This window comes from Rhinatrema bivittatum, chromosome 11 (assembly GCF_901001135.1).
Source record: "Rhinatrema bivittatum chromosome 11, aRhiBiv1.1, whole genome shotgun sequence".
Lineage (NCBI taxonomy): Eukaryota > Metazoa > Chordata > Amphibia > Gymnophiona > Rhinatrematidae > Rhinatrema > Rhinatrema bivittatum.
In genome coordinates this window covers 53291278-53304143 of record NC_042625.1, presented here as the reverse complement: position 1 = coordinate 53304143, position 12866 = coordinate 53291278, and the positions used below count along the sequence as shown (strand labels likewise).

The 12866-nt window shown below is 46.1% G+C and overlaps 1 protein-coding gene across 1 annotated transcript in view; it reads right to left on the bottom strand.

Annotated features, from left to right (window-relative positions):
• EIF4ENIF1 (eukaryotic translation initiation factor 4E nuclear import factor 1) overlaps positions 1-12866 on the bottom strand; it is a 144170-nt gene that overhangs the window by 25305 nt on the left and 105999 nt on the right. Inside the window, 6 exon segments of the mRNA XM_029619635.1 lie at positions 2422-2763; positions 3146-3254; positions 4158-4251; positions 10423-10541; positions 10811-10887; positions 11651-11834. Of these exon segments, the coding sequence (XP_029475495.1) occupies positions 2422-2763; positions 3146-3254; positions 4158-4251; positions 10423-10541; positions 10811-10887; positions 11651-11834 (925 nt within the window).

Genomic DNA, 12866 nt, shown 5'->3' with positions numbered 1-12866 from the left:
TTCAAGCCAAGATCTGTATTGTCCCACTCTTTGAATAACAAATCCGTGACAGACAAACGAAAGGGAAAAGAACGAGCTGGACCTCGGAGACCCACCATGACGGGGTCCATAGTCCCAAACCTGGAATCCTCAGGCAGGACTTCAATAGTGAGCTCCCCCAGAATGATGGGTATCAGCAGTCCCAGCTGATCTCTTTGAAACAGGCGCACCACTTTGGGATCATCGCCCTTCACCGCTGGGACACCCCCCTGGTTTGGACAGCTGAGGGTGTAGATCCGGATCCTCCTCCTGCCCGCTCCCTGGAGCTGATGGATCATCAGACGAGTCTGTCTGAGAAGACTCAGTCAGCTGGGACCGAGACAGGAGAGGGCGCTTCGCTTTGGGGGCATCCCCCTGCCCACAGATGGCCTGGAGCGTTTTCGTGAAGACTCCTGGGGCAACTTGGAGCGCGCCCTCTTCTCCGACTTGCGAGCCTTGAAGAACTTGTGCAGCATCTTGACAAATTGTGAGGAGAACGAAGAAGAATCCTCGGACTCCGGATCTTGGTCCTCTTCCAAAAAATCCCCTTCATGGACATCCGGAACTGCGCCCCCACCAGGAGCAGCCAGCCTCAGGGAAAAGCGGAGGAGAGGACCCCTCTCCCAGAACCTCCAGTGCTGCTCGTTCCTAGTCCTGAAAAGTTTTTAATAAAGCCTTCGATCCAGCACTCAGCCGGAAAGGATCAGAGTTCTTCCCCCCATGATCGGGCCTCCTAGGCTCCTGGCGCGGCTTGGAGCTTTCCTTAGGAGCCCTGTTATGAAAATCTTGCGATGGGCCCTCCCCACCAGAGAGACAGGCCGTACAGACTCCAGCACGGGAAATCCGCGTGTGCACACTGCCACAGGCAGAGTAGGCCGCACCACGCGGCATATCCCCGGGCTCAATTTTTAGGCTCCCCGTAAAAAGAACTGTGGCGATCGGACCAATTTCCTGGTCGAACGGGCCGAAAAAGTGGTGAATTTGCGTCCAAAACGGAGCGAACACCTGGCTGGAGGATCCTCACACCCAAGGCAAGTTTCCTAAACCTTTTTAAATTTTTTATGTTTTTTTTTACCTTGACGAAGTCAGGCTGGCTGAGGGTGAGAGCCGAGACCCCCAGCATCACCCTTTGCCACAGGAGTTGTAGGGTCCTCAACCCTCTACTCTACAGTCTTGAGTACCGGGGGGGGGAGGGGGGATGGTCCCACCAGGACCTGACAACCCCCTGGGAGGCTAGATGCTGCTTTTGCTGACTTTCCTTCTTCCTTTTTTTTTTAAAATTTAAAGGAACCCTAACAAAGTTCCCCTGACAAAAAAAAACACCAGCACTAAGCTACGAGAAGCAGAAACTACCCCTAACTTAGCACCTCTAAGAGACACTAGGCTTTGCACCTCCACCATCTGCTGGAGACAGAAGAATACTGGCAGACACTAGGTGGCACCTCAGGGGTATAGGACAGAGTCCACAAGGTCTTGTTCTGTCTCCATCTGCTGGTGGGGAGGCAAAACCCAGCTGTCCTGGACTGATCCAGGTACGTACAGGGAACTAGTGTTTTGCTACATATCTCAGACGGTCAACAAGGTTACAGTGCTTCCCTTTGTATATCCACTATGAAATATGAACATGTTTTAGTACCAAATGGATAGATGCAAAGATCTCAGAAGAAAATGTGCATACAATCTCAATGAAGAAACCAGTGTGGTATACCAGGGAAACACCCTGCAGAGCACCGCAAATCAAAGTATCGTCCCAGCTCACATCTCCACCTGCAGTAAAAGTAGCTGATCCTGGAAGGAGTAATACAAATGCTCTTCTGTGGCTTTATTCCAAGACCATTAGGTCTCTCCATTTGGCAATAAAATGGTAGTGTTCTTTCATACGGAGTGGCAAGTAATACAGAAATCCTGTACGGTGCAATACATTTGCTCTTGTGACAGTATGTAATGTTTGCTTGCAGTTTTTCCTGATGGACAAGCCCATTCTTACAGCTTCATTTTACTGACAGAGCTCACTCCCACCAGTCACAATAACTGCTCCACTTATCAAACTATGTGGCTTCTGTTAGTCTCCAATGATCAACCTCTGAGGAAGGATTACTGGGATCTCTTTGGGTAGCAGGTAGAGCAGTGGGGAAGGACCAACAAGGGCTGGAATTGTTGCACCCTGTCTCCACACAGCTGGTGTAGTGGGGGGGAGGGGGGGTCTCAGTCTTGCCAAGTCAAACATCCTAAAGCTGATCCAATAAAATCCAATACTGAACATACAGCAAACTATAGGAGGGGGGGGGGGTGGGGGGGAAGGGAGGGAATCAAAGCAAACTCCTAAATAAGCACAGAGCAATTGCACTTAAACATGCAAAGTGCAAACGCCTTGAGTTGTAAGAGTACTAGCACGACTGCTACCTGCTTGCAGAAGAGGTGGAAGATGCTGAGGATGGAGCCCCTGTGCCAGCATCCTTTGCACCAGTCCAGGGTGTAGCTGGTGGGGTCTCATGATTGGTACATGTGGTAACAGGGGAACTTGGTGCACAGGCTGGAGAAAAGGAGCCCCTGGTACAGGAGATGCTATCGTGGGTGTCTTCCTACCCACAGATTTGGTTCTATAGTCCTGTTCTTTGGTGTAACGGTTCTGCTGAGACAGTGGAGTGGAACCACCAGAGTGCTGCGAGGACAAGAATTTGGTTCTGACAGTAGGCGATGAATCTCTGTCTGTATTTTCCCCCAAGGAAAAAGACAAGAAACCATCTGTGAGGAAAAGCACAAATACATTATCTATCCATCCATCTCCTAGGCCAGAAAGACACCCCCTACACCCACACAATCGCCTGTAAAGTCACCCTCCATTCCCAACTCTAGGGCATCGCATATTTAAGTGCCTCTATAACCCCTCAAACCCCTGTCCCCTTTCTACACTCCAGTCAACTGCCAGAAAATTGACACTGCAGGTCTGAAATAGGGGACATTAGGTTTCCGGCCCTAGTACGACATTACAAAGGGGCCAGAGAAATGTGTTCCTCTGAAGTGTAAAGATTCAGGTCTTTCAAGGGAGCATGCTCAGATATTATCTCTATAAATTACTACGACTATTTTCCCACATCAACATGAAGACAACCAAAACAAGCCTCACCATCACTTGCCCTTTGACCTTCCTCCTTACTTTGATTGGTTGGTTTGCTCTTTTCCTTGCTCTCATACATCTTGCGGATCACAGAAGTAGGCGTGAAAGAGGGAGAGAGCTACAAAACAGAAAGCAACAATGTAAGTAACACCTCCAAATAATTTCATCCAGTGCAAGTCACAGACCCTGCTGGTGGTGGAAGAAATTCCTTCCTCGTATTTCACAGATGCTGGGGACAGACAGCAGCTCTGCCTGAATTCACTGCCTTTCTACTTGAGTGGGGAGGCTTCTCAAAATGAAGGGTACAATCCATACCTGGGGTGTGGATCCCTAGCATACTGGATACTCCTGTCATGAGCATACTCCTGTCATGAGTGCCCTTTCCCAGCTGCAGCTATTGATGTCCCCATACCCCAAAAGCCGAGGAGGGGAAGGGGCATCATGCCATATATGCCAGCAGAAGAGAGAGGGCCTGCCCCTCTCACATCAGCAAGTCTCTGCTCTCCCCCTTCCAACCAATAACAGCACACAAACATTTGGGGTAATATTAGTTTGCCTGCAGCCTGCATGTTGTAGAAATGTAGAAGAAAGTGCCTAGAGATTTGCACCTGCTTTTCTCTAAAAAACAAACAAAAAAACCCTTTTCAACCAACTACATGCATAGTTAATATCAGACTACATGTTTTTGGTCATGCCTTGACTACAACATGGATAACCGTTCAAGCACTTTTACATGCAGAGTGGGTGATTTTTAGACAGAATTCAGGCAGGTAAAATGCTTTTTGAAAGCCATGCTCTCGAAAAGCCCAGCTACACAGATATAAAACCTTTCAGTCTCATTCCCATCCTTCCCCCCTTTACACAGTATTGCCCCACAACAATCCCAAAAGGCACAGGCTTCATTACTCCTCACAGGTACTTTATGGCCATAAGACATCTGAAACCATTTGAATTTAAAAAAACAAAACAAAACACAAACCAAAAAACATTACCGTATGTATATATCACAAATTACACTAACCATACTAGTGATGGAAGCAGTAGAGGATGGGGAGGCAGCACTGACTCTATGAGCAACACCTGGTGATTTATTTAATCTTTGTGGCAGCTGCGGCCTGTGAAGAAACCCAAAGTAGAGGTTAATCATGGCCTGCTTCCACCAGCCAACACTTCAGTCTTCTGTTCCAGAATATTGCAACCAGCCAGTAAAGGCCAGTACACACATGCCTGGTAGATGATTACTGCAAGTTATATCCTGTCTCTCTCAAAGTGCAGTTAACACAAAGCTAACAATGTCCTATTCGCTGCAAGACCAAGAACAAGTCAAAATGAGCCAGAAGGGTTTGAGGTAAGTTGTAAATTCTCCGGAGAACTTAACCATGAAATATTGTACTTTGAAGGTACCAAACCATTTCATGACTGTCACCTCCTAGTTAACCATCAGCACTACTGCACATTACCTGTCACTAGCCCCAATTAAAGAAATGCAACTTGAACAGAGACTGGGGTCTCTTAAGCCCATCTTTCCCCGTATACAGCTGGTTAAAAAAAAAAAAAAATCACTTTGCACCTTTGAAAACAAAAGGAAAGTTCCAGGTATCTATGGAATTTTGAGATGGAAGTAGAGTTAGGATGAAAGGAGAATTTACTAGCAGTAATGATTCAGCTCTTACTGTGAGCCTGAGACCAAGCAGATGCATAAAGTAACAAATCGTGTCAGCTAAAGACTAGATATCTGCAAAAGGTCTGGAAAAATACTGGACAATCTTTTTGGATTTGTGCAAAACCTGCATGCAATAGATGGCACCAGAGTCTAAATAACTGCAAGATTTCAATTTCCAATCAATATCAGATTAATTGTTGTGACGTCACCGGATACAAGATATGCCACACTGGGTTAGACCAAGGGACCATCAAGCCCAGCAACCTGTGTCCAATCTAAGTCACAAATACCTGGCAAGTACCCGAACACTGAATAGATCCCAAGCTACTATTCCTTATTGATTAATGGTTTATGACTTCCCCTCTAGACTTATCAAAACCTTTATAAACCCAGTTACATTAACTGCCATAACATCCTCTGGCAAGGAATTCCACAGCTTAATTATGCACTGAATGAAAACATTTTCTAATTTGTTTTAAAAAGGAGAAATTACTTACCTGATAATTTTGTTTTCCTTAGTGTAGACAGATTGACTCAGGACCAATGGGTTATGCTCCCCTGCCAGCAGGTTGCAAAGCTAATGTCACAGTACATATACTCCTGCAGAGACCTCAACCATTCAGTATTCTCTTCAAAAGCCACTGTGGACATACTAGTGAAAGGAATTGATTAAAATAGGTAAAAAATTATTAAAAATGGATAACTGTACTCAACCAACTATAAACACTGAACTTCAGTAACAATATCAGTACCTTAATCTAGGGACTGGATGAACACTTTTGGCTCACAGGCCCACTCCATGGGCAGAGGTCGGGATGCTGAGTCTGTCTACACTAAGGAAAACGAAATTCAGATAAGTAATTTCTCCATTTCTCCAACAGTGTCAATTACCAGGGATCCTGGATCTTTCCTGCGATTGAAGACTTGAGGGACCTTTTTGCTGTGAAATGTGGCCATCAGGTCAACTGATGGGAGGCCCCAGCGATCTACTATCAGTTGAAACAACTTGGTTGAAAACCCCCACTCTCCTGGGTCCAGACTCTCCCTGCTTAGAAAGTCTGCTCTGACATTGTCTTTTCCTGCAATGTGGGAGGCTGATATAGTCTGTAGATGTACTTCCACCCACTCCTTAAGAAGGTCTATCTCCTGTGACACCTGCTGACTTAGTTCCTCCCTGGCGGTTGATGTAGGCTACTGTCATTGCGTTGGCTGACATCATGCAGATCACTTGACCCTGGAGTCTGTGGCTGAACTGTAAACACATCAATCTGACTGCTTGGGCTTCCAGGCAATTGATGTTTGAGGGCCTCTTCTTCTTTCCAATATCCCTGGGCAGTCACCTCCTGACAGTGAGCTCCCCAGCGCCAATGAATTGCATCTGTTATGTGAACCAGCCAGTTGGGGAGGACAGGGACATGCCCCTGCTCAGATGAACTTCCTGCAACCATCACTGGAGGAGAGAACCAATTTCCATTGGTAAATGGAGACGAACTGCATAGGTCTTGGGACTGTGGGTTTCAACGTGATAGAGCATGCTGAAGTGGACACATGTGCGAGCTTGCCCACGGCACTACTTCCAGGGTTGCTGCCAAACCAAGGACTTTGAGATAGCTCCACACTGTCGGGTGTACTGGGTTCACCAACTGACACCTGGTATGTCAACTTCTGTATCCATGTGGTTGGAAGAAAAACCTTGCCCTGCCTGGTGTTGAACCGGATTCCCAGATATTCCAGGGACTGGCAAGGTTTACTACCCAACTAAGTTCTCATAGCAAAGAGATCACATTGTTGGTCACCATGATGCTCTCATCTATGGACATGGCCTGGATCAGCCAATCATCCAAGCATGGGTGCAACAGGATACCATCTTTCCACAACACTGTTGCCACGACCACCATAACCTTGGAAAATGTTCTGGGGACAGTGGCTAAGCCAAAAGGGTAGTGCCCGAAATCGATGTCAGCCCAGTACTGAAAAATGTAGGAAACTATGTTCTTGTCAGATTGGAATATGTAGGTTGGCCTCAGATAGGTTAGGAACTATTGTATGGCTGTTATCACAGAGCATAAGGTCTCCATGTGAAAATGAGTCACTTGCATATGACTGTTGACACTTTTGAGGTCCAGGATGGGATGAAAGGAAAGGAAACTTCCTTCTTGGGTAAGACAAAATAAATGGAATAATGCCCCATATTTTTCTGGTGTGTAGGTACTGGGATCATAGCCTTTGTCCTGAGGAGCCTTTGAAGCATAATTTCCACTTATTCCACAGTGGCAAGGAGACATTATGAATAGTCCCGAGGAGTGCTGTGGAATTCAGTGCATATCCTTCTGTATGACCTCTGTTACCCATTTGTCTGAAGTGATCTCGACCCACCATTGGTATAAACAAAAAAAAAAAAAACCAAAACAAAACAAAACAAAACACAGATGACTTTAGGTTGGTAAAATTTCATTGGAGGTTTGGTATGAGCTTGAACCCAAACCTGCCCCTCTTGGGCTGCTGGGTACAAAAAGACCTCCCATAGGATCGAGACCTCAAATGTCAAATTTCTGTAGGGATAAAAAATGCTGGGAACCCCTGGAACGACCCCTCATAGGCGAGGGGCACTGTAACTGCTTCCTCTCATCTTATGGTAACCGGGGAAATTGAGATTCGCCCCCATTTATTAGCCAGCTTTTCCACCTTGCTCCCAAAATAGGAGTGATCCTTTAAAGGGCATCTTTGTAAGATTAGCTTTGGAGGTTGTGTCAGCTGACCAATTCCACAGCCACAGCTGTCATCTAGCTGCTACCACTGAGGCCACGCCTTTGGCTGAAGTATGGATTAAATCAGAGCCTGTCTGCTAAAAAGGCAGCAGTGGGTTCCATAAACTCTAGAGTCACCCACCTCTTGAGAGAGAAGTGGACACGAACGAGCCAGCAGAATGCAACAAGAAGCAATCTGTAAGGTCATTGCTACTGCGTCAAAGGCTTGTTTAAGGATACTCAATCCATCTATCATGTGCATCCTTTAAGGCCACTCCTTCCTCTACTGGGATGGTTGTTTGCTTAGAGACTGCAGACCAGTGAATCCACTTTAGGGAAACAAATGTTCTTACTGCTGGGTCCAGAGGATATAGAGCTTTCAACATGCGACCTCCTTTAAAACTTGCTTCTGGGTCATCCCATTCCAGATCAACTCCTGGATGGCATCCATCACGGGAAAGTAGCAAGAAGCTTTCCACAAGGAGATCAGAATGAGATTCTTCTTTGTTTCAGTCATAGAATCCACCCTAGGAATTCCCAGCATCTTCAGGGTCTGGGAAACCAGGGCTGGCAATTCGCCGCCTCTGTGAAAGAACCGTAAAGTGGTCAGATACAGTTCCATCCCAGGGGGAATTTCCTCATCTTCCTAGGAATCTGGGTCCTCCCCTTCGTCCATGCCATCCAGGTCCCTACCAGGGATACCCTTGGTAAGGTGAGGTATGCCTCTGGGTTTGCCGGTAGGAATGGGAGAGGGAGGGATCACTGGCTGAGGTTCCATCTGGATGAGAGGCAGCAGACTGCACCTGTATGAAGGCAGGTAAGTCCCTGGAAAAATTCCACCCAAGAGAAGGCAGCCTGATCCATACCTAGTCCAGGAGGTACTGGGGTGGGCCTAGCTGAATTTCCCTCTCCCACAGATGACCCAATCAAGGGTATATTTAGGTGTGGCGTAGTGCCAGTCAAGACTGAATGGGAGGAGCCTGGCTTAGCAAAGTCCAAGGAGGCCAACTTTCCTTGGGCTTCCCTCACAGTGCTGACATAAGCTGGAGTCCAGGTCAGGCTGTGAAGCCCTAATAAGACAAGCAATGCAGACAGCAAGGCACTTCGGTTTCTTGATTGCCAGTGCCATTGGTGGCGGTGGCTGTGCGTTCAATCAGCTCACGCTTAATTTATGCACACAATTTACAAGTATCTAGGAGCGGCAAGGCGTACGCATAGTCCATGTGCACAACCTTCCTTAATGCTCTCTTTTCAAAGTTGTGCAAGCAAGGAGGCGACCAACTTTACGTGCACTGACATCCTGTGGAGGGCAAAACAGCATGCACAGGAAATACACTCAAGATGGCGCCGCCATGGCCTACAACACAATGTGCTGTCCAAGTCTATAGTGGGGCCTAGCCCACTGGGGGCTGCTCAACCCACTCGAAAGCCCAATTCCTCTTACACCAATGGGAGCAGGAACATCGGTATGGCGCGCTGTGCACGGAGACTGGGGGGGGGGGGGGGTCCTGTTGAAAATCCCTCTAATCATCTCTGAACAGAAGGTACATTTTTTTTTTTTTTTTTAAACTTACCTGGCTCAGAGACTGTCTCCGGCTGCAGGGGGAGAAGACTTTGGCAGTCAACATCGCACTTTTTTCCTGCACCTACTACCTTTTAGCTGCAAAATCCTTGCCAGGAACCAGCTACTGGACTAAATCATCTCTGAAATCACCTCAGGAATTCTCAACTGGGAGAGGGCCCTTTAGGTATCACCACAGGAGATCTGGACTCAATTTTCTCCAATTTAAAATGTAGAGTTTCTCCTTCCAAAAAGTAAACAATCCCCATAGGGAGAGGTACGTCCACCATCTGCTGGAGATGGAGAATACTGGAGAGCTGAGGTCACTGCAGGGTTATATGTACTGTGATATCAGCTTTGCATCCTGACTCAGACTCCATCTGGTGGCAGGGGAGCATAACCCATTGGTCTTGAATCCATTTGGCTACAAGCTAGGAAAATGAGCTACTTGCTAACTTCATGAAGTGCCCCCCCCTTAGTCCTTTTGAGAGCGTAAATAACCAACTTATATTTACCTGGTCAAGTACTTGATTTTGTAGACTATCATATTCCCCCTCAGCCATCTCTTCTCCAAGCTGGATAGCCCTAACCTCGTTAGCCTTTCCTCATAGGGGGAGCCATTCTATGCCCTTTATCATTTTGGTTGCCCTTCTCTGCAATTTCTCCAGTGCAACTATACCTTTTTTGAGATACAGCAACTAGAATTGCACACAGTATTCAAGATGTGGTCTCACCATGGAGAGATTCAGAGGCATTATATAATATCCACAGTTTTGCCATTCCCTTCCTAATAATTCCTAACACTGTTTGCTTTTTTTTTGACTATCACAGTACACTGAGCCAAAGATTTCAATGTATTATCCACTATGATGCCTAGATGTCTTTCCTGTGTGGTAGCTCCTAATATGGAACCTAACATGTAACACCAGCTAGGATTATTTTTACCTATATGTATTACCTTGCACTTGTTCACATTAAATTTTATCTGCCATCTGGACATCTAATTTTCTAGTCTCCAAGTCCTTCCGCAATTTTACAGGAGGACTCTGCAAGACTGGAAGCATACATCACCCTTCTCTGTGCATAGCTAATTTGCTGACTTGTTACCACATATGAAAATCTTATCAGATCAAATTTGTGATTTATTCCTATGTAATGTGCAACAGAAAACTCACTCCGCTTTTTCGGTCTTAACTTTCGTTTTACAATTTGCTGTAACTGACACGTTTCTAACAAAAGGAAACTAACTATTCTCCTTGTGAGATCTAGAGAGAAGGGACATTGAAGGCAGAAACCACAGATTATACAGACCCACCTGTTCAGATAGCTCTCTCGACCTCGCTCTATTGGCATGCTGCCAATGTCTGCAGGATAGAAGTCATGTGGCAGCAGTAGTCCATCTAGTGCCGCTTGCTGAGCCTCAAGGGGACTCATCTATGGAGGGGGAGGGAGAAAAAAAGTTACTAACACCATTCCCCAGGCTTAAATCCACCAAATAACCAGCATTCCTGCAGAAGTTCTTACGGCACCTCCTGCTGGTAAAAGCTGGGACTGCAAGAGCAGCAAGATCCCCAGAGTCGGTATTCCCTCACCATTCCCTCAGTGCCCTGACTGAAGACACTATGGACATATGCCAGACCCAGCCCCTCCTGCAGAGGTCCAAGAGTGAAACTCTATACTGGGATAAGACGACTCTTTATAACCTGTGAGGTGACAGGACTTGGCTTCTGCATGCCAGGAAAATGATCCCGAAGGTGCTGCTGAGAGCCAGATGCAAAACCTATGGAAATAAAAAAAAAAAAAAAAAAAAAGTTACTGGTGTGTATGCATGTTTTTTGTTTTTTTTAAAATCAATATGCATTTTTTTCACACATTTTCCCCCATTTGAAAAGCTAAAGGTGAGCAAATACAATTAGAATGCAGCAAAGATGGCACTGCTGTTTTCCTGGGAGTGTTCTCCACCACAATTTTAAAGAGTTGCTGTAAAGAAAGCTCATAGGCAGAGGTTTTGGAAGCTGCATCACAGGGATGCAGAGGCCACGATCCCACTAAAGCTATTGCTTCCAACACCACAGCTTCCTATGTCAGGTTCTGAGTGTTGTTGAGAATGGCCATCCTTTGACTATACTCAGCCTGAGCCAGAGGTTGTTACAGCACTTAAGATTAATGCATAAAGGCCTTGTGCAGATTCTGGCTACCCATAAGCGACTGCACTGTAGAAGAGGAGAGCACCTGCTGTACCTAAGTCTCTTCACAGACCTTTATTCTGGAAAGAAAATGCTCTCCATCCAGAGGGACCTCAGACAAGAGAGACAGCTAGATGAAGGTCACAGGCCACCACCACTGATACTGTGCAACCTTATGTTGCAAACAGAAAGGACAGTAGGATATAGGACAGGAAGGCCTACAGTGTTTTAGCCCTGGACAAGTAATTTCCTGCTCTACAGATATGTAAAGAGCATATGGGGGATCCTGCAAGCTGAAAGGTATTGCGGACACAGAGGGTGCTATGTTATCGATAGAGAAGTTAGAGCAAACGTTACCGATTGGTGAAGGTATTCGAGGGCGCAGGTAATCTGCAGAGGAAGCACGAGCTGGAAACGCTTGGGAGATGGGGGGAGATGGCGTCCTCTGCCTCCGCAGAGATGTTGCAGGATCCAGCGCACCCATCAGCCCACTCAGAACGTTGGATGAGACTGCTCTGGTCAGAGGAGGACCCAGGAGCTCCTACAGCAGGAAATATTGATGACCAAGCATAAATGAGAAGAAAACCAATATAAAATGAAAGCAACTCTAAAGTAAAACAAACCAGGCTACTCTACAGCTCTAAAAGCCACTGTGTGCACATGCAGGCACCACACTGCATGGAGCATGCTCCCCTGGGTGCACTCAACTGTTTCTTAGAGCACTGGTGAAGGTACACATCTTCATCTCAATTGCAGTTATGTCTGTCCTTGGGTGACATTTCTCACTATAATTAATATTTCAGCACTTCCCCCATCACAAAAGAATTTGTCCAAGTAAAACATTAACAAGGAATCAGGGTTAGAAGTAATTCAGCCAAAAGTACTTTGGGAAATACAAATTTTGCATAGTCCGTACTATCAGTAACACAGGCCGGTTCTTCAGGACTGGCGACCGACATGTACCGCCTTTTTATGATCATTTAGCTGCCTGAGCCAGATAAATGAAGACCAGGGAGAATAGATGCGATTAAAAGCAGTAGTCTGTCTTGAAAAAACAGCCTTACAGGGTTTGAGAATGTCACCAGTATAGCCATTTTGCTACAGCACCACATGAAATCCTGACTGCCAAGTTACAAAATGAGGCATAGACATACCCGCTCACAAAGGTTAAAGAACCTGTTAAAAAGGACGGCTCCAGCAGGTCATCCGGATTGGATGGCAGTAACAAAGAGGTTTGTGCTGTGACTGCTTAATATACTGATCTGGAGGATGCCCCAATTGCAGAGGACATCAAACTGTCAGACTAAAAACAGACTACAGGAGCAGTAGCTCAGGCAGTCAGAGGTGGCATCTTCAGTGGGAATCCTTTTGTAAAGAAATTTTTGATGCTGCTCCTGAATCTGCCTCAAAGCTTCGTACTGAGACAACTTGTTCTAGAAACCTCTGAAAGTGGTTTGATTTTTGCATACGATTTATACATCTTAAGTTAACCAGTTTCTAAATAAAGATGACCAACTTGGAAGTCACCCCAAGGCTTCTCAGTTTAATTAACAACCACTTATGTGGGACAATA